General features: G+C 36.2%; 1 protein-coding gene and 1 long non-coding RNA gene across 2 annotated transcripts in view; both read right to left on the bottom strand.

Annotated features, from left to right (window-relative positions):
• Positions 1–8,046, bottom strand: part of LOC136880856 (zinc finger protein 724) — a 65,511-nt gene extending 57,465 nt beyond the window's left edge. Inside the window, exons 1-2 of the mRNA XM_067153397.2 lie at positions 7,800–8,046; positions 7,583–7,641 (exon numbers count right to left, since the gene is read on the bottom strand). Coding sequence (XP_067009498.2) covers positions 7,583–7,641; positions 7,800–8,046 — 306 coding nt within the window. The remainder of the gene's footprint in view (positions 1–7,582; positions 7,642–7,799) is intronic.
• Positions 8,047–8,373: 327 nt separating this feature from the next.
• LOC137502190 (uncharacterized) lies at positions 8,374–20,840 on the bottom strand. Its single transcript, XR_011018710.1, has 3 exons — positions 20,702–20,840; positions 16,290–16,348; positions 8,374–8,752 (listed from the first exon to the last, which is right to left on the bottom strand). It is a non-coding gene; the product is annotated as an uncharacterized lncRNA (long non-coding RNA).
• Between the last annotated feature and the right edge of the window lie 843 nt (positions 20,841–21,683).

The following is a 21,683-nucleotide window of genomic DNA, read 5'->3' as shown; positions in this document are numbered from 1 at the left end:
AATCATTTAGTGTTTGACTAAGCCTATACACTGAGAAACTAATAGACAGTAAAGAGACTGCTAGACGGACGAATGTGCGCGGCAAGTCGTTGAATCGTACTTCAGTATCCATGATGTTGGCAAAAAATTTATACCCCTGGTACCCTTTTTCAGAGCATATGCAAAGTCCCCACTACTGTACTTGCTGTGGCGCTATGCAAATCAGTTAGCCGTGACGAGCGACATTTTGTGCGTATTTCCGCTAATAATAATTAAATAAAGTAAATAATTAGCTGATAAGAAAACAGGGCTTGTTCAAAGTGCTTTTATAAAAAATTACTCCTATATTCCTAGTTTCAGACGGCTAAAATGGAATAATTTTTTCTCCACAAAGTGCGGGGGGGGGGGAATATCTGCCTCCCCTCGACCCCCTTTGTCGCCGCTACTGGGTCTGATAAAAATGTGCACTTATCTGTCGAAAGAATTTGAGCAAACCGGAGCATTTTAAATTACACATTCCACTCATGCGTAATGGTGGTTGCATATGCAGCGAGGCGCAGCTTGCCTCGTCTCGAGTTTGAATAATGCACGCCTCTAGTATCTAGTTACGTACGTATACCTACAGTAGCCGTAAGGTTCTGTACGTAAACCACTCATTCGTGTACCTACCAGTGCATAAAATGCCAGAATGCGTATCCTTTATAATTATGTTATACTGCGTCAAAATAGACCTCGGTAGAAATGAACGCCCTAGTCGCTTGTTGACACGTATTTACGAAATGGAGAAGGCCCGTGGTTGGCTATTTGCATACTCAGCACAAACAACATTCAGCTCCGACAACCTCTAGGCCTACGACACGCTGCTCACCACACAATGCGGGGACAACGCTCTCGAGATCTCTCGAAATTTCTCGCGAGAAATAGTGTCTGCGCTAGTCTCGAGAAATCCCGAGAAATCTCGAGACATAGTCTCACACTGCCCATCACTCAGCTGCCCATATGCAAGGACAAATACATTTCCAAAGCAGGAAACTACGTGGAAAAATACAATGTAATTGCCTTGTTTTCAATAAATGTAAATAAGAAATAAAATTCTGTTTATATTTGATCCCCCCTCATACAATTAATGCATTCCACAATGCTTATATTAGGCTATTTTTGCCCAGTTTAAACTGTTGAAAGCATTGGAGACCCCCATAAAGTTTGTTCCATTATCTCAATATACAACGGCTGGTTTACCTTGTTAGGCTGCAAACGTGTAAAAGGTTTGCAGAAACTGTCCAGAGGATAAGGAATATACTACAGTTGAAACTGGTTATAACGACTGCAAACGGACCCCCAATCAAAGGACATTATACGTGATAGTCGCACAAGCCGGTCCTTCTTTCTTATTTCTAAAAATATAATATCTCTTATACCTGTAAGTTTTACGCTGCGCACTTATGTGGTTAGTTAACAGATTAAATTTACAACTTCAAAAAACATATAAGTATTGTATTTGCAATGCAGTATTTGTAGAGTAGGACTGAGATTACTGGCAAAAATGAGTGCAACTGGACTACACAAAAGAGTAGATTGAATGGGATGCTATATTTCTAGAAAACAGATCTCAGAGAATCAGAGTAGGTGAAGCTTTAACTGACCCTGTAATAATTAAGAGGCGAATTCCTCAAGGCAGTATTATTGGACCTTTATATTTTATTATTAATATAAATGCTATGAGTAAAGAATTGGAATCAGAGATGAGGATTTTTGCAGATAATGTTATTCTGCATAGAGTAATAAATAACTTACAAGATTGTGAGTAACTGCAAAATGACTTTGATAATGTTGCGAGATGGACAGCAGGCAATGGTATGATGATGAATGGGGTTAAAAGTCAGGTTGTGAGTTTCATTAATAGGAAAAGTCCACTCAATTTTAATTACTGAGTTGATGGGGTGAAAGTTCCTTATGCAGATCAATGCATGTACCTACGTGTTAATATAAGGAAAGATCTTCATTGGGGTAATCACATAAATGGGATTGTAAATAAAGATCTCTGCACACGGTCATGAGAGTATTTAGAGGCTGTAGTAATGATGTAAAGGAGAGGGCATATAAGTCTCTGGCAAGACCCCAACTAAAGTATGGTTCCAGTGTATGGGACCCTCACCAGGATTATTTGATTCAAGAACTGGAAAAAATCCAAAGAAAAACAGCTCGACTTGTTCTGGGTGATTTCCGACAAAAGAGTAGTTTTACAGAAATGTTTCAAAGTTTGGACTGGGAAGACTTGGGGGAAAGAAGATGAGCTTCTTGACTAAGTGGTATGTTCCAAGCTGTCAGCAGAGAGATGGCATGGAATGAGATTAGTAGACAAATAGGTTTGAGTGGCATCTACTTTTAAAGACTAGGAAAACAAAGGATAGGGAATCTGTCACTGGGTGACTGCCCTAAATGCAGATCAGTATTGATTGATTGATTGATTGATTGAAATATCTCTTTTAATGTTTACACTGCAGTTACAGCGAAAATAAGCCAGCAAAATAAAAAATAGTTAGTGAGGAAAGAAGTAGCAACAATGTAAATTGATCAATAATGTTGCACACAGTCCTGGCTAATAAATGAGATGTTCTCTCTGTCATTCCAAATTATAGAAATCATTGAGTGTGATACACCAAATTTCTTTGCGATGCTGACGTCTGTTTCCCGTCTGTAATCACCTTACTCTGTGAGACTTTTCCTCCATATCAAACACTTACCCTTTCATTTGCAACATCTTCACAGTGATATTTGCCTTGATTATTTAACAGACAGCCTCACTGGAAATCTACTTAAATAAGAGTTTGAGAATAAGATTTACACTGTTGTGAACGATCTCCATACCCATAATAAAAATCAGCATTGGATGTTAGCATTGATACATTTCTCCAAAAATGTGACAAAAATACGCTGTTTTATATTATACTAGCAAGGTACACATGCTTTGCTACAGCTTTAAACTGAAAGTTTTTGTTCAGAGTTTTACATTTTGGAGAGTCCACTGTTGGCTGAGCCTGTAAAATACACCCTCAGTTTGTACGTCACATGATTATGGGGGGAATTATTATTTTTTCATCTAACACTCATTTGAAACCTGTACAGAAGAACTGAAATATTTAAAACCCTACATTATTTAACATCTATGACATAAAAGCAATCAACCTGTGAAATTTTGATTTTGTACATTGAACAATAATGGAGGAATGAATGCTTCTTTTTAGGGGATGAATGTTTTTAGATATTTAATAACATCTAGGATATATTTATTTATTAATTTATTTTCCATGTCCAGATATACTGCTAAATAATGCTTTTCCAATATTTGGCTACAAGGACAGCTTTATCATTGGCCTGGAAAACATCTTCCTATGTGCATGGTGATGGTAAATACTGGCAAACCAGGCATTCTTCATCCTTTAGTAGTCCACAATGACAGGTCATGTATCTTTGGTACATATCTCCACCTAACTACGTTAGACCTGCACTTTGAAACACCTGTCTGCAGTCGACTGAGGACCTTCTAGACGGGATACGGAGGACGATAACTTGCTGAAGGTTCTTCCTTTAAACTAAGGGATGAATTACATACTTGCTGTTGTCACAGTTCATGCCTTCATTTTTCTGGCGTATCAACAAGTGGTATGGTTGTTCTTAAAAACTCTTCCTTGACCTAAGTCTAGCGGGTTGCATTTGATGGCCATAAAGATGGTGATGTGGATGTAGAAGACCGCCCTTAATGTAAAATTTTAAGTTTGTGCCTGAAATGGTTTCAGAATATTGGATATTGTGTTTCTAAGAGTCAACCATGATCTAAACCACTTAGGAGAGAAATATTTTGAAGTATACAATATTTTACACCTAGGACATAAAAGAAGAATCTCCTCATAAAATTACAAATTTAGACATCAAACGGTTTTGGACAGATGAATAATTTGGTTTCTGGAGCTAACCCCATTTAACACTTCAGGAGCAGAACATTTAAAAATATTTCCTATTTCACACCTCTGATTTAAAGTGTAACCCTCTATTTGGAATTTTGTCTTTGTACATTAAAACCATTTCAGAGGAAGGAATGAATATATTTGTTTTCTAATCTTAACCCCCATTTAAATCTCTGAGGGGTTAGATTTGTTTCAAACCTTCTGTTATTTAACACCTAGGATATATTTTGAAATTTGAACTTAGTAATTCAAATGGTTTCATTTAAATGCACATTTTTCTCATCATACCTCACTCCCCAGTCAGAACCCCTTAGGAGTGTATTGTTTTAAGATCACTTGTTATTTAAAATCTAAGATGGAATTTTATGTTTATAGAGGGCAGCACAGATCTCTGAAAAAAATCAAGATGAAACCTCCATTATTATTTAGGCCTAGTATATGTATTAATCTTGTGGAATTTTATTAGTAATTTGAGAGGTTCAAATCTTTAAAAATTATTTTCAGCATGCACAAGAATACGTAGGTACCATTAATGGTATACAGTCTCAAAAAAAAAATGTTCCTCCAGTCATGTACTATGTTCAAAATTATTTCAGTTAAACCCTGAGTTTTACAAATAATATTTTGGCAATAAAGAAGAGAAATCAGAAATTTGGTCAAATACCTTGGCTGTTGTGAAGACTTAGTTTTAGAACTTCAACAACTTCTACATGGTCCCAATCCTTATATACGTGAAATATTTTGAATTTATCATATTTGACACCTACAACATCAGAAGTTTTGCAAAAAATGTAAATTCATACATCAAATGGTTTGGAGGGATGAATAATTTTGTCATAAATCTTCACACACCAGCCAAAATTCCTCAGGAGTTTATTGTTATAAGACCTGTTATTGTGTAAAATCTAAAATATATAGGAGCAACCATCATGTTAAATTTTAACATTCTGTGTCAAAAGGGTAATATTTATGTCATCAGAACTCACCTTAAGTTAAAACTCATGAAGGGTGTGTTGTTTTTAAGACCACTTCTTAGGTACAATGTACAGGAGCAATCATCGTGTGAAGTGTCAACCTTATAGTCAAATGGTTTTGGAGAAATTAATATTTTTGTCATCAGGCCCCAAAGCTCAGTCAAAACCAGTTAGGAATATATTGTTTCAAGACCACTTGTTATTTGAAATCTAACTTAAGATATACAGCAGCAACAATCATACAAAATTTCAACTTTGTTTGTCAAATGGTTTGTGAGAAATAAATATGTTTGTAATTGGACATCACCTCTCAGTCAAAACTCCTCAGGGGTGAATTGTTTGAAGACCACTTCTTATTTAAAACTTAAGACATTTTGGAGAAAACATCATGTGAAAAATCAACCTAGTATGACAAGCAATTTCAGAGAAATGGATATTTTTGTCATCGGGCCTTTAACCCACCTCCAGTCAAACTTTCTTACGGTTGTATTGTTATATTGTGATTTTGATGTTAGAGTATAGGCCTACATACTAACTTTTTTTTATGTTCATTTTACTACTTGCTGTTATTATTATTATTATTATTATTATTATTATTATTTAGGCCATACTGTTTGCGAGCATTCTTTCTTTTCAGATGTGATGCTTCTTGTTTCTATCCATTCCAGATGTTGTCAACTATCTTGGCTTGTACAGAGTATTGGACAACTATCTGTATAAATTGATACAGGAGCTAGAGAACATCAAGGCAACTTATTTCAGATAGGAATGTACGTCCACTGAAGTCAGGCATTGGATCTATAGGATGCTTTTCAATCCGTTAGTTCAGGAGAAGATAAAGATAGAAGCTGTATAATTTATTTATTGCGGAATTTGCTGGAAGGTTCAACCACCAGCATCAATGCATGCATTAGAGCATCGAAGCAGAAATTGTCATACACATACAAAAATTCCTACAGTATCATGAAGGGGTTCCATTGGCTACAGCAACTATTGTGACAAGGTCTGGTTTATTGGGTGTCTCCTAAATAAGCTGCTTGAAATGCCTCCAGAGGAAGAAATTAAGGCACGTGAGGTAGTCAACAGCACTTGAAATAGCTTTGTGAACATCCTCTAGTACAACACATAACTTTGTGGACACACATTCCTATATCAAATAAGTTTGTCTCTAGCACTTGATTAATTGTGCAGCACCAAACAACGTAAAGACCAGGGCTGGAAATTCACTTCACCACTACATTTAATGCCTATATAAATCTTCGCACAACCACTTCCCATCAGGATCTGTTTTCTTCTTCTAATCAGGCCATTTCTTGGATTTACACTAAAGAAATTCAAGACCTGAAAGCCTTCTTAATGATCAAGAATTAATCAATGAATGCTTAATCTCATTCACTTTGGATGACAAGGCAGGCTCTTATATTTTTGCTTGTAGGTTGGCTACGCCTGTATTACCTCCTATATTTAAGGTTCTGTCAATAGTTGAGGAATATAGCAGTCCTATTCTCATGCTTGTTACTGCCTCAACCACTATACTTTGTTTATTTTAAATCTTAGAGCTAACAGCAATATTCCCTAAGCTGCACACCCTTCTGTTCACTATGCCTTGAAATAGTGAATATGCAAGAAGAGGCTGTGAAAAGTTACCACATTATGCAGGGGACATCAGAGGAACAGACTGCCTGCAATCCACTGCTAAATTTAACAGTAAGGTGTAGCAGTGCAGGCGGGCATTAATTTTCGTTATGGTAGGCCTAAATACTAGCTTGAGTTAATAATGAATGAGACTGAAAACTAATGTAGATTTTACCTTTCATCAAAGCACCACTCAAACTGAGCTCGATAGCTGCAGTTGGTTAAGTGTGACCAGAATCCAATATTTGGGAGACAGTATGTTCAAATCCCACTGTCAGCAGCCCTGAAGAGGGTTTTCCTTGGCTTCTCATTTTCACGCCAGACAAATGCTGGGGCTGTACCTTAAATAAGACTGTGGCTGCCTCCTTCCCATTCCTAGGTCTTTCCTGTCCCATTGTCTCCTTAAGACAATACCAAAGATGGGGAGAAGAGAAGATAGGAATGAAAGGAAAGGTAGAAAGGGGTTGTCAAGGTGGACCTGGCCCATCTGTGCCTGTGCGATATAAGGCAAATTGTAAAAAAAAGACCTGCCAAAATGATGCCCATTATTCTCAATATAAATGTTAACTCGGTATAAAATATTCCTTATTGCTCATTGTATCTCATCTAAACTTTCATGTATCGGTCACCTGATTTCATTCTCCAGGGCTTAAGAGTATATGGACTGTTCTTGTACACTTTCTGTTTTAATGTTCTGCACAAATATAAATCACTAACAATTATATCAGGGAAATGAGGGACCAAACTTCATGACTAATTATTCGCTTATACAACACCTGTTCTCATGTGTGCATTAACTGATGAGCTGTATGGGCAGTGGTGTTATACTGCTGGAAGTAGGCATACTAGTTTTCTTCCCCAGTCAACATTTCAAATAAATGGCTGCAGTATGTTTTGCAAAAATAGCAGGCAGTTTAATTTAGAGGGGCACAAGATTTAAATTCGGTTACTGGGTAATCAGTAGCCTTGGGTTAAGACAAATCACATTAACATGACTAAAAGCATAAGAAGAGTATGAAATGAGCTCACCATATATTCACGATCCTCATTTGGTTTGGATTTCATGACAGAATTATCACCATTTCCATCTAGAAGGAAAGTACAATTGCAATAAACAAATTATGCTAAGTACACAATAGATATTGAGTTAATTACATCATTTATCAGGAGAGCAATTGAAAACAGTTTAGCCCTTGTTAAAGAGAATATACTATTAAAAAACAACGATTAGGAAGTCATCTCTTACCTTTGAAATTATAGCAATCCAATAGTCCTTCTGAACGAGTTACAGCATTTTTCTGTAAAGCTGTCCGAACCTGATTTTTAATGTGTTCTAGCGAAGAGTCTGGATATGCTATGCTACTGTTGCAATTATAACAATCTAACAATCGTTTTGAATGAGTTACAGCATGTTTCCTTAAAGCAGTGCGAACCTGGAAAGCTTTCCCACATTGATTGCAAGTATAAGGTCTCTCACCACTGTGAACCAACATATGACCTATAAGATGAGCGCGCTGCCTGAAACTTTTGCCACACTTGGAACATTTATGAGGCTTCTCGCCCGTATGAGTCAACTGATGAAGATTTAAGGTCCCTTTCTGTGTAAAGCTCTTGGAACATATAGAGCAGGTATAAGGTCCATTTCCAGAATGACACCTTGCGTGAATATCTAATGAAATTTTGTATGCAAATCCCTTATTACACACAGAGCAACAAAATGGTCTTGTCAAAGAATGTGAAGCAAAATGTCTCATCAAATTCTCTTTTGTGCTGACAACTCTCTTACACACTGGGCATTTAAATACACTTTCTTTCGTGTGAATTTTTCTGTGTTCATCAGCATCAGTCTGATTGGCGAAAACTCGGCGACATATTGAACAAGAGAAAGTCTTTTGAGCAGGATGCAAAGCTACTACATGTGCTTTCAATGTTGTTCCACTGCAGAAGGACTTATTGCACAACGGACATTTCAGACGGCTGTTGCCGCTATGTGTCCTATAATGTTCATAAAGATCAACTTGACGTCGAAAGACCGCTACACACAAAAAGCAGGGATGTCGTTTCTGCCCTGGGTGACAACATACTATATGCGACTCTATATCTGATGGGTTATCAAACACTTCTTCACAGTAAGGACATTTACGCTGGTTCAAACTGATGGACGCCTTTAGTGAATCGGAAGGTGCAAGTTGATCATTCCTATAAAAGAAAATGCAACCAGTTTATTGAGCAATTGAGTGCAATTACATGAAATTGCAGATTTCTTCTGCATTAAAAGGAAAATAACATTGATCAGTGATGCTTACACAGATGAGAGATAAATCAGGAGGTGCTCTATGATTTTAGCCTTCAAAAAGCTATAATCCTTTTCAATTAAAAAGAAAGCATTTAAAAAATAACTCTATGTTACGTATAGCCCACAAAGGAACCTGACTTGTCTAAACAACTGCTGGGAAGTCAGATAGCCTGCAAATATCGGGTTATTCAAACTAACTCCCTGGTTGCAGGAAAGTATTCAGTCTATTAAACTCTCCACTCCAGTTGACTCCTGTAGCAGTCATGGTAGAGCCATGCCTCATAGCCAGTCAATTACTATAGAAGTTGCATGTCTTTTGGCTGTTTCCCATTTTGCTATGATACTTTACCATGATGGTATCCCTAAAGTAGAAATACTGGTCAGATCAAATTAAATACAATGGCTGGCGTGGCATCAAACAGAGTAAATAAACATGCAAGGTCATTGAAATCCAGATTAGCAGGATAGCACAATACATAGAATCATTGGTGATTGTTAAGATGGGACAAGAGTAAAAAAACCTGAACTACTACCTTTTTGGCAATCCAAGTGTTCACTCATAATTCAGCCAAGATAATAAAAGTATACTATAATACTGCAGAAAGAAGAGAGAATACGTTTCTGGAAACGTACTGAGAAGTGGAGATTGCCAAGTTAGCGATATCCAGTCGCAGAGAAGAAGTAGGAACATGCTTTCCGACAAAAAATACAACTGAGAGAAGAGTAGAGCATGTTACGCCTACACAATCGCCGCACATAAAAGCAAAAGAGTAAAATTAAAGATAAACTATAAAGTAGTCCATAGAAAGGAGATAAATCTACACCGTCATTAGTCAATTACAGAACTAGTTGAGAAGATAATCATATAAAAGGAGTTAGAGGCCAGATTCGATTATACAGGGCTAACATTTATCATCAATTGAAAGATTGCTATAGAGAAGATTTAAATAAGATGTATTGTCTGATTCAACTTGTCTATTGTATTTTCATGAACAAGCCAAGAGTCATGGAGAAGTTTTAACTGCATGGGGGAAATGGATTACTCGGAGCTGCCTGACCTAACCTAGGATGAGCCGAGGGCACAGATGACAACAGCCGAGCAGCTGCCAGGCACAAGATTCACTGGCAGTTACGATGCAGACTAGTCCATCCCAACACCACTGAGGAAATGAGATAAGTTTCTTGATATTTTAAGATATTTATGTAGTTTGGTAGAGTTAATTGTGTTTTTTTTTAAAGTGTGAAATAATCAATGTGCTTGTTGTGATTGACGAAATCAACTTCTTTGACATGCCTAGTTCTCATGATTAACATATGGGATAATCGATGTATAATGAAGTAAGAAGTGACCGTAGTATAAATGAAAGATTTGATATGGTAGGAGAGCATTACGAGAACATGTGTAGATCCAAAATCATAGCCTAGGTTAATATTGATGTCAGTAAGGAGTATCATAGAGGTTGTATTAAATAAGGCTGTTTATGTAAGAGTAACATTATCAGACAGGGTAAAGGTTATAAGCTATTAAGAAGTGATGGATCCTATATTGTTATGAAGGAAAACAGAAGCAAATGATACGGCGAGGGAAATATTCTTGCAATGTGGAATTGATATTAAGAAGAAATATGATATGAAGTGCAATATTTATAAGGTAGAAGAATTGAATGAAGTGAAATATGGAATATGAAGTACATCAAGAGGTGTACGTTGTCGTAATTAAGAAGAAATGGCTTAGAGAATAGGGATCCTTTCACAATTCCAATGTACTCAAGTTGAAATATTAATTAATATATTAGAGTGTAGTCACTTGGTAACCTGAATACTGTAAACAAATGTTGTTATACTAGGTTATGATATGGATAGGTTATGATACGGAGTTGCAATCCTCATGATGTACCAAATCAGGGTTGAGAGCTACGAAATGACTTAGACTAGTGGCATAAAAGAGAGAATACGTGATTTTGTAATGTAATATATCTTGGTTTATTGAAAGTTTTAATGCAACATAATGGCACAAAAGCAGTAAATGAGTTAGATGTGACATATTTGATTCTGTTAACATTATGCATAAATTAAAAATATGAAATGTAGATATAATATTGAAATTAAATATAGGCCTAGCAGATTTATAGTAGTGAGATTTGAGCTGCATGTTACAAGAAACTTATCCCATTTTCCGAAGCATAAATAATAAAATTCCATGATGGGATTCTGATTCAGATTGATAGTTAAGAATGAATGTTGGTTGAAACCCAGCTTAACCCTCTACTGCATACTGTTGCCATTGGGCAACAAATAACTTTTCACCTGTGTAAATGGATAAATATTATAGACAGAGGTAGTTTTATGGCACACCTTCAACTGTACAGTCAATTAAACACATATCCCAGTGATGACTTGTTTTTTTTAACATAAGACAAAACAGCCCGTCAACATCCACGCGAACCAACCACCGTTTATTTTACGTGGGCCCACCCCATCTTATTACCACAGGCTTCAGGAGTACCTCTGGCTCAACCTCAAAGACATTACCGACCTAAGGTCGTGCAAGTATACTTGCGCCCTGCAATACGTACCCATGGCCAGTAGGCAGTAATGTTCGGTCTTTGAATGTTAAAAGCTTAGCGTAAAATCGTGGAAAATCGTATATATATTCCAATATGGCAATCCACTTCACATACGAGTGTTAAGCTATTAGGCCCAGTTAAGAATTGCTGGTATATCTAAACCACTGAGCGTATGTTGAACATTAAAGCTTGAAATTTTCTTCACCAAACGTAAACGAAAAATAATTCATGCAGTAGAGGGTTAAGAAGATTATGTACTTAAAATTTAGATCATTTATAAGGCACTTATGTTGGAACATGTATGACTCAAAGTCAGTGTAAATATCATATTTCTATTTTTAAGTAAGAGATGTGTTTAAAAGGGTAGGCTATGCTGAGATATTACTTATGAGATAAGTAAAGGGTTTAATCTGAATATCCATACGCTGAAGATGACAGTAAGAAGGCTTTTTATTGTAGAATAAGCATTTGGAAATATCATCATTATTTTTCTCTTCTGGTTTAATTGTTTACTCATTTCTATACATATTTATTTGTTAATAAATAATATTAGTTTAAGAAAATTTCACTTGATGATTTATTTATAAGTGTCATAGTAGAATAAGGTATAGTAGCTAAGCTTCTCAATGACTGAATGCCACCACTGATGAGTCGCATGGAGACGTCCATCGGAGAGATAAGAAATAATAAAAAAGGTAATGAACAAAGTGGTAGGTTGAAAATGAGTAACTTTGATACATCAAAGTCTTCTTCAGATCCCACGATAAAAATTAAACTACATCGCAACTGCAAGAACCCCTGGGAAGCTGGTTAGAGAATTCTTTTATGTTGACCTACCTGGACGCGGGAAGGGTGTAATACACTGCTAGGGAAGTTCGCCTTTGGAGGTCTCTTGTGGCTGTCTTGGAAGTCTACAGTTATGGCTATGGTCAGCAGAAGACAGGAGTAACCAGTTCAAAGGCAAAAACAATATGCCCGGTATGCTACTCACTTTGCGCGTAGTGCTGACTTCCTTATGCATTTTGACTTAGCTTTCAATTGCTTTGAAACTGTGAAAGGCCTGATGATGGAGGAAAGACATACTGCCCTGATGTTCGGTACTGACTTCAAAGATGACAATGATAGTGATTTATCACTTCATTCTGGTGATGAAATGACTTCAATCACACCTACTTCAGGCTTGTTTTCTACTCCAGCTACTGCTTCGTTTTCTAAATATTGACCTACTTTGATGATTCAACTGAAGATGAATATAGTGTGGATGAAAATCAGGCACCTGAATCATTGAGCAGAAAACTGAATTAGAAAAAGGAGAATATGAAACAGAAGAAACACAAGTTTGATGCATGTAATTCCGGTCTAAAAGTTTAGTGGACAATGCTAGCACATTAAGTTTCTTTCAGTTGCTTTTTAACACAAGTACAAGAACTCTTCTGTGCGGGGAGACTAAAAGATACTTTTCTCAGAAGGTGGCTGCAGGTGGAATTCTGGGGAGGGTCTAGAAGGAATGAAGGATGTGTGAGTGACATTTACATCTTAATTTCCACGATATGTATTATGAGCAGGGTAAAAAACTGAGCACGTCAGAATATTGGACTGAGAACCCAATACTTCCAACACCAATTTTTTTCTAGACTGCTACCTCAAGACCAGTTTTGGAATATTTTAAGATATCTCCATTTTCCAACAATGAAGCGTCTCATAACAATGACTGTATAAAGTACACCCTGTAATCAAACATTTTAGAGAGAAATATAAGGAATATTTCTATCCTTTCGAAAACTTGTGCATCAATGAAAGTTTTCTTTTATTCAAGGGCAGACTAAAAGATAGGTAATAAGTTTTATTATGGATCTGTATTGAAAACTGATCACTATCAATGGTGAGGAAGGTCACCTTTTCAATACCATTGATGAAATGTTACTATATTTTATTAAAACTGGGACTAGTTTCAAACCCTTATTAACTTGGCTCATCCTCAGCCATAAAAACCAAAAGTGAAAAAGAATATCCTGCAGATACAGTAACCAATATGGCATGTCTGGAGTTTGTTGACATAAAGACATATTTAAGTACATATGAGTCTTAGTTAGGCTGATATATTAAACCACTCATACATCCAAAGTCTAATGGGGTTGGGAACACCGTATCCCCTGTTGGAAATACTAGTCTCATTACATAAAAGCTATGTAGATGAATGTAAGACAATAAATTAAAAACAAGGTGAAATGAACACAATAAAACTATTATCTATGATGCTAAAGATTAATATATTCATGGGTCTTGATTTATCTTGATGTCAGTTGGACAACATGCATGTAAGGAATGTTTTTGTTCCAATAAATTGTGCCTTAGTGAATAAAATGTACATTTATGAATTACTGTGGGGCTGAAGGGGACATTCACACAAGTTGAATAAGTGGGCCCTTTGGTCTGATGACATGAATCGTCTATATGAATTCAGTGTGAAGTAAATGTCTGAAGAAAGATAGAAATAAAATTTAAAAGTGTGAATTTGAAAAGATGGGAGGGAAAAGACAAAAAGAAAGAACATGCGGTTGCATGAGACTTATCCCCAAGTGCTTGGGATCTGATGTGCGAACGGCATGGAAACTGACACCAAACTGTCGGGAGAGAGCACAGGCTAATTCGTAAGGGCAAGGGAATGGGGAAAGCACAAGTAAGGAGGGGCAGGTGGGTAGGTAGGTATAAGCAGGTGGGCTTAATGTTGCGCTCTTCTTTAATTTGATATTTCTCATATATGGGAATGATTACATCAAGAGGACATTGGGTTTTTCAGAAATTTCATTAATGTTATAGTTCAGATTGAAGTATTGCTCCAAATGAGTATAAAAATTCTCCAGAATACTGAGCATGATGCAGACTAACATTTAAGCAATATATTCCCGCTAAAAGAAGCTGCTTCAGAATCAAGATATTTGTTATTTGTGTTGTTGCGACCAATTCGATATTAGATTTCATTATTTATTGCAGCTCAGCTTTGGACGTAAAGAAATGTGACATGGGCATCTCTGGGGACATTGCTGCTACATTGATGGAGCTATATTTATGGAATATACACACTCTCTATCGGGACAACTGGTACTCAAGCCCCGCCTTGTTATATTAGCTGTATGACAGGGCAGCCAATGCTTGTGGTACAGTGAGAAATAATAGAAAAGGTATGCCTACAATGGCAGAAAAGCTGAAGAAAGGCGAGCTCATTAGGACTACTGTCGACACTAAAATGGTGCAAGAAGAAAGAAGTTTGGATGCTCTCAACATTTCACTGTGCAGAAATGGTGGAAACCTCAAACGTACATCATAATACCACCAAGAAACAGTTGAAACCTTTCTCAGTCGTAGATTGCAACAAATCGATGGGATCTGCAAACAGAAGTGATATGATAATGAAGAAGTTGGAAAGCATAAGAAAATCTTCTAAGTGGTACCGCAAGCTGTTTATTCGTCTAAAGGATATCACACTTTCCAACTTGTATTGCCTCTACAACAGATTTGCAAAGAAAATAAGTTATGCCAAGTTCCAAATGGGAATCATTCAGGAAATACTTGAAAAATACAATATTGAAAAAAATACAATCTGGTGGAGTAAAGAAATCTGATCTTCCCTCGAGATTAACAGCAGGACTCATCTTCCTGTTGAGTGGAGTACGTACAGAACTTTTATTGTATTCAAAGTGCAGTAAAAGAGGAAGCATACATAAATGTGTTGTAAGGAATGAAATGTAACATTATGCACCTTTCCCTGCTTCGAAACTTCTCACACGCAGAAGAACATCTAAAAGCAACTGTTGACTTATCACATGCAAATTAATGTATGTAAAAAAATTGTAATTCAATGTTAATGTTTATGTAAAATTATAATGTGTAATGAATAAAATTGAAATAAAGGGAACTAACGATAAAATTTACAATCAGAAACAAAACAAGTTTTAACTCCGCCAATGCCATGGATCTAAAAGGAGGATGGGAAGCTTTGACTGAATGAAAAGTGCTAAAAACATAATCAGAATCATTTTACTGAGTATGCATTAAAAATAAAATATTTTTAAAATCTCCGTCCTCTTTTGACGTTGCAAGCCAAATGCAGACGGGAGAGCAGAGCGAGACAACTGTCCCATGCAGTTATCTGACTGCCAACATCAGAAGCTGTATTGTAAGGGTATAATTATGACTCTCTTTTGTCAAAACCACGAATATATTACGTATTCTGTTAAACTTGTCATGATGTTAGAAAGCAATGCTTGAGCTGTGACAACACACAGTACATATACGTTCATTTAGAACAGAGCAAGAGAGTGTACAATACTCCAACTGAATCCAAAAGAAGAATTTGTGACTGAGATCTTTGAATGTGTATGATGGGCAATGGCAGGAAGGCACACATTTGAACAGATTTTTGAGGTTGCAATTAAACTGACTTGCAATAGTTTCATTCTCAACCACTTGAAAATGTACTTCAATTGTTGGTTTTTGAACATGGTTATGTAATCAAAAATATATGTTTCTGTCTCTTCTATCATCCCTATAACTCTGAGCATTAAATATTGATAGATGCTGTATTTAGAAACTTTAAACCATCTTGAACAATTTTTGAAGGATCAGAATGGATGAATTTAAAGGACACTTTCATCTTATTGACGGTGGGTGATATGAATTCTTTCTTGGATTACAAGTCCATACAACAAGCAGGTCTGATGGCAGTTTAGCATGCTATTTTATATCATGCTATAACATTTGCTTTAACTATTGCAGCCACGAGAATATATGAAGGAAAATACAAAACAATTTCCTGATCTACTGATGTGGCAAATTAGTAAGAGAGTTTATAAAAATTTCGTTCCACACTTACTCAATTGAAAGAGTTTGTCCAAAGTCCTCTTCTTTGAATTCAGGGTCACTGTCAATTATCTGCAATTTAAAAGTATTTATTTATTCCATTTTTTCTCCAAACCATAAATCATTAATGCTATTATGAACAAGTTTAAGACTGATTCAATACAACAAAAGAGGGAGCAAGAGATTGAAAGATATACATATGATAAAACTTTCTTTTAATGCACACATGAAAACACAAAAATGGCCAGTAATGATGAGTGCTACAATGTAAGTCCTGCACAGTTTTACACAAAATTGCATTGCAGTAATCTTGTAATTCCATAACTTAGCTTGGAAGCAAACTTTATGACTATTTCAACTGCTACAGTTTTGTGTGAGAGGTAGTCCCCACGGGGAGCAGTATGAAATGTCTAGAATTGTGAATAGTTAGCTTATAATAGAGTCAAATTTTGAATTCAGAATGTTTATATTTTATATTATTCTTCTTTCATATTAATATATCAGCAGAAATACAAGTTTGTTACTTTTGATATTTACTGTATTACTATATGTATCATCAGTGCTATATTCCTGAGGGAAATAAAGGGCCGGTATCCACCAGAAAGATCTTATTATAGTATTTTCAAGATTTTTAACATATACTCTGATATACCCCCATCGTCTCTTGATTAAGTTTTGCTTTTGGTATCAGCTGCAGAATAATAACCTCAGAGCAGTCATGAGTTCACAGTTCTTTTACGGTTGAACTGAATGAGAGGAAGTTCTTGATGAGTTTTGGTGCAGGAGTTGTTCCTGAACTCCAAGTGAAAGTACTGTATGAGCTGAAAGACACTGCAATTGTGTACAGAGTGTGCCTTAGAGAAAGTGGTACATCCAGGACTTTGAAGATATTCACACAAAACAAGAACTGCTCGTCTTTCATTTAAACAGAATATGCGTGCTAACTTTCTAATTTCAGGTTCACCAATTATAAGAAGCTCATTGACATAAAGTAACTATATTTTTTTAACTATTATTGCATTGCTTTAACTTAGATTAGTTCAAAAGTCACACAAACACCTGCCAACATCTGCCTGTTGCAGAGCAGATACAGAACTGATATATATTTGATACTGGAAATCATCGGAATTGAACACAATTCTCTGTTCTCAGTTGCATACTGACCTATGGACCCTAAGGAACAGAAAAACAGGGTGCCAACTTATGAATAATTAGAAATGAAAATTCAATTAGTGAACAATGTACCACCTGCTGGAATTTTTATAATAATACATTCTGCTGTCAATAAATCACAAGTTTTTTAAAACATAAGGACAAAGGCATTGATACTGCGTACACTGATGATACTCCCATTATAAAAACATGTAGGCCCTAATTATGGATCAACTTCCAAAAATGAGCAGAGTATAACCCTGAGATGAACAAGAGCTAGACAAAAGTCATTATAGGGTAAACAACAACCTGCCATGCATGAGTGGAGTAGCTGAGTTTGAGACATTTTGGAGATCTACCTCAGAACTCTAATTTCAAACAACAGAGGCTGCTCAGATGAGACAAAAATATACCTGGCCCTGCCCACGTGGTGACTGCTTACCTCAGTAAGATATGGAGGGATTGGAATACAAAATACTGGAATATAAAACTGAAGCTGGTAAATGTGCTGATGTTTCTTACTTACATTTACAATTGCTGAGACAATGACTGTTAAGACAGCTGACAGGAAGAAGATAGAAGCGTTGGATATGTGAGTCTACTGTCGAGTTCTGTGTGTGTCCAGTACGGAGTATCCGGACCCTTCTTGAGGATATCAACCAAGCATTCTTCAGATACCGTACTCTGGACATAATTCAAGAAGGAAGGAAGCCATGGAGAAGATGGTGCTAGAAGGGAAGGTAGTGAGAGGGATACTTCAAAGGTGAGCACTTATGAGATGGATTGCTTAGATAAGGACAATTGTTGGAAAGTTCTTATCCAAGGCTTTGCAGCTGGGTAAAAATCAATGAGGATGGCAAAAACTCATAATATCACTACAGGAACGAGTTAGGTGGAAAATTTATAATGTCCAATAATGAACCAATTATACTGGTATTATAAATTTACTCATTCGGGATAAATATTTCAGGTTCCCTGTAGGAATCGATTTCTGTAACATGGCTAAAACTCTCCAACTATTCCTGACATGTCACCACACTTTGTTGAGAATAAGAAAGGGAAAGAGTGACAGTTACATACTGCCAGGGAAAAAGCACCATATACCAATGTAGTTCAAATGCACAGAATGAAAAAATACATAGAATTATGTCTGTAAGCACATGGATTGTTCTGTTAATCAATGATAATAGCTCCATAAATGTCAGATTAACACTTCACTTCCCTTGAAGATCAGATAACATTCTCACACCATGTCATATCAGTCAAGGAATTATAAATGTGCTACTGCTCTCACAGTGTAGTTGAGACACTACAATATAGGGAAAAATGTGAAGTAAGCTAATGTATGTTATCTAGTTCTGCAGATGTTTTATCTCCATTTTTAACACAGTATGAGCTATACTGCTGCATTTTAGGGCAACTTGTGTACATAATATGTTGCTTCTAGTGGACAGTCCATCTCACTGTTGATGAAGATTACATATACAATGTTAGTACAAGAATTTGACAGAAAACTGTTTGTCCAACCCTTGTTCCATTTCTCTATGGGGTCGGGTATAAGGTGAGATAAATCTGTCATGGTGGCTTTTTATGACGGTATGTCCTTCCTGACGTCAACCTCATCAGAGGAGTCAATTAGATGAAATTAATGATGTGATATATAATAGTAGGAAGTGAGAGGATGAAACCTGGAGCCAGCACATAGCCTACTCCTGTCAGATAGCACCAAGGGGTCTGCTTAAGGTTTAATGTCCCCATCCGATGGACAAATCACCATCAACAGCGTCACATGCCCTCAGTATATATGAGCACTGCAGAGATGTTTGGAATTTAATCCAGGCTTTTGGCACGCAATCTATTGATTAGAAATTGTACACCATTACCTCTCCTACCCTGCCAGCCAACATTCTGATGGGGAATTTTTTTTATCAATGGGACTCGAACCAGCTAACCACAGTGTCAGACCATTTAGATTTCAACGCCTTACCAATCATGGCCACCAGGCAGGTAATCAAATAAAACTGAAACAAGTCACCTGGAATTATTTCTTGTCATTAGGTACAGGTAACAAACAGTCATGCAATTTCAAGAAGGATATGATTATCCTCATATCAAAGAAAACAGGTACAAACAATAATTAATCTATTAAACCAATAACTTAATATCTCAAATAAGTTATACACAATTTTAACATATAGATAATGGAAGGAAGATTAAGGATGAAATTAGGAAAGAAAATGGAAGAACAATAATATGGCTCTGAGAGAATCAGATCAACATTTGACCTGGAACTCACACTAAGGGAAATGATACAGAAAATATGGGAGATTGCAAAATATTTGTTGATGGCATTTATAGACATCAGGAAGGAAGGAAAAGGGATCCCCGATGATGGAGAGACTGGAAAGTGAGTACAACAAGCAAATGGCTTCTACCAGAGTATGAGGGGTATGCTGTAGAATTGGGAAGTTCCAGGAAAGTGCAAACAAGTTCTGTATTTGACCTACTATGAACCGATATTGATATATGCAACAGGTATGCAGACAACAACAAAATAAGATGGATGAGAGTAAAATTCAGGCAGCCAAGATGAAATTCCTTACAGGAATCACAGGAAAGACAAGAAAAACTAGAATCAGAAATGAAGGGATTAGAAAGAGGTTTGGAGTTTAAAAACTAAGGACAAGATAAAAGCAAGCTGAAATGATATGGACACATGATATGAATGGGAGAAGACCAAGTTTCAAAGAAAGTATTTGTAGAGACACCAACAGAAAAGAGACTGCAGTGAAGGCCTCAAAAGAGGCAGATGGAAACAGTGGAGGAGACTAGAGAGAGGAGGAAAGATAGGAGAAATATTGGCAGCAGGAAAAGTGTGACAATGATGGAGGTCCTCTATTCATAATCCTACCAAGGAGAGAATTGGAAACAGAAACAGAGAGAAAGAATAATAATAATAATAAGAAGAAGAAGAACTGAGAGTATATCTTTCTCATTCCCACTCTCTTTCTTCAGGTTTTGTATGCCCATCTTCTACTCTATCCACAAAACACTGCGCCACTGTCAATTGTTGCAGTAGCTGGCATTATATTTTTTGTGTAGTTATATACAATATTGTGAGAAGAGACCATAAATATTCTTTTAATTTTAAAAATACGTCTTTCTAGGAAGAAACGTATGCAAGATCCCACAGAAAAAAGGCATAGTAATAAAATTAATGTATTGTTTATTACATGATAAACTTGAAATTATAAACAACTTCAACATTCTCACCTTAGGTCCAAGTTCTGACTTAGGTTCAGAAGTCACTAGCTCAAATGCATGTAATTCATCTGGTTTCCTTTCTCTTTCTTCAGGTTTTGTATTCCCATCTACTCCATCTACAAAACACTGTGATTCTGATGTTCCTTCATCTGTGACATTTTCTGAATTGGATACCATCTCAGATACTGATTGCGTGTTATCATGGACCTGAGAAATAAACTTGTTGACGATTTTCACTAAAAACCAGATTCAGTAGTAATTATAAATTTGAGATGATATGGGTAAGATGAAGGATCCAAGAATATGAATAAAGAACATCAAGACTAGGAAATTAACTGGAGAATAAACACACAATGATTTACACCTTAGAATTGAAATATTATAGATGCAACTACAGAACTGTCCATAAATATTTTGACATTTTCATATTTGACCACAGATAGCATAATTCATACTCATGATGCAGGGCAAACAGTCAAGTGTATCAGTATTCTACCTATCTGTGTCTGTGCAGACAGTTCAGCATTGTTTATGTTGTGTACAAATCAGTAAGGTGGAAGAAGTGTTGATGTAGAAACAATAAGCTTTTTGACATTAGGAGACTGTACTGATAATTTTCTGTTAGATGTAGTATGATTTCCAGTTCTTTCAACCAAATGTATTACAGTAGAGAAAATCAAAGAATATTTATTAGACCTTAGGCAAAAAGTGAATTCTTTGTTGAAGGGAGGCAATAATCAAACACATGTTGCAAGAGACTTTGGTCTATCTAGGGAAATTGTACACGTTTGGAATAGAGTCTACAACAAGTGAGGTACACTATTACGGGGTGTATGCATAAATTTTTGCCGGTTTTGTGGTAAAGAGAACATTTAATTTTCAAGGGAAATTAATTTTTTGTTTATTCAAAATATTGGCCATAGGCTTCTACACACTTCACCCATCTTTCAAGTAAGTTATGAATATCATGCCAGAAAAACTGCTTGTCTTT

Source organism: Anabrus simplex, chromosome 9, assembly GCF_040414725.1.
Source record: "Anabrus simplex isolate iqAnaSimp1 chromosome 9, ASM4041472v1, whole genome shotgun sequence".
NCBI classification, from domain to species: domain Eukaryota; kingdom Metazoa; phylum Arthropoda; class Insecta; order Orthoptera; family Tettigoniidae; genus Anabrus; species Anabrus simplex.
The sequence above is the reverse complement of the archived record's forward strand: the minus strand, read 5'-3'. Positions and strand labels throughout refer to the sequence as shown.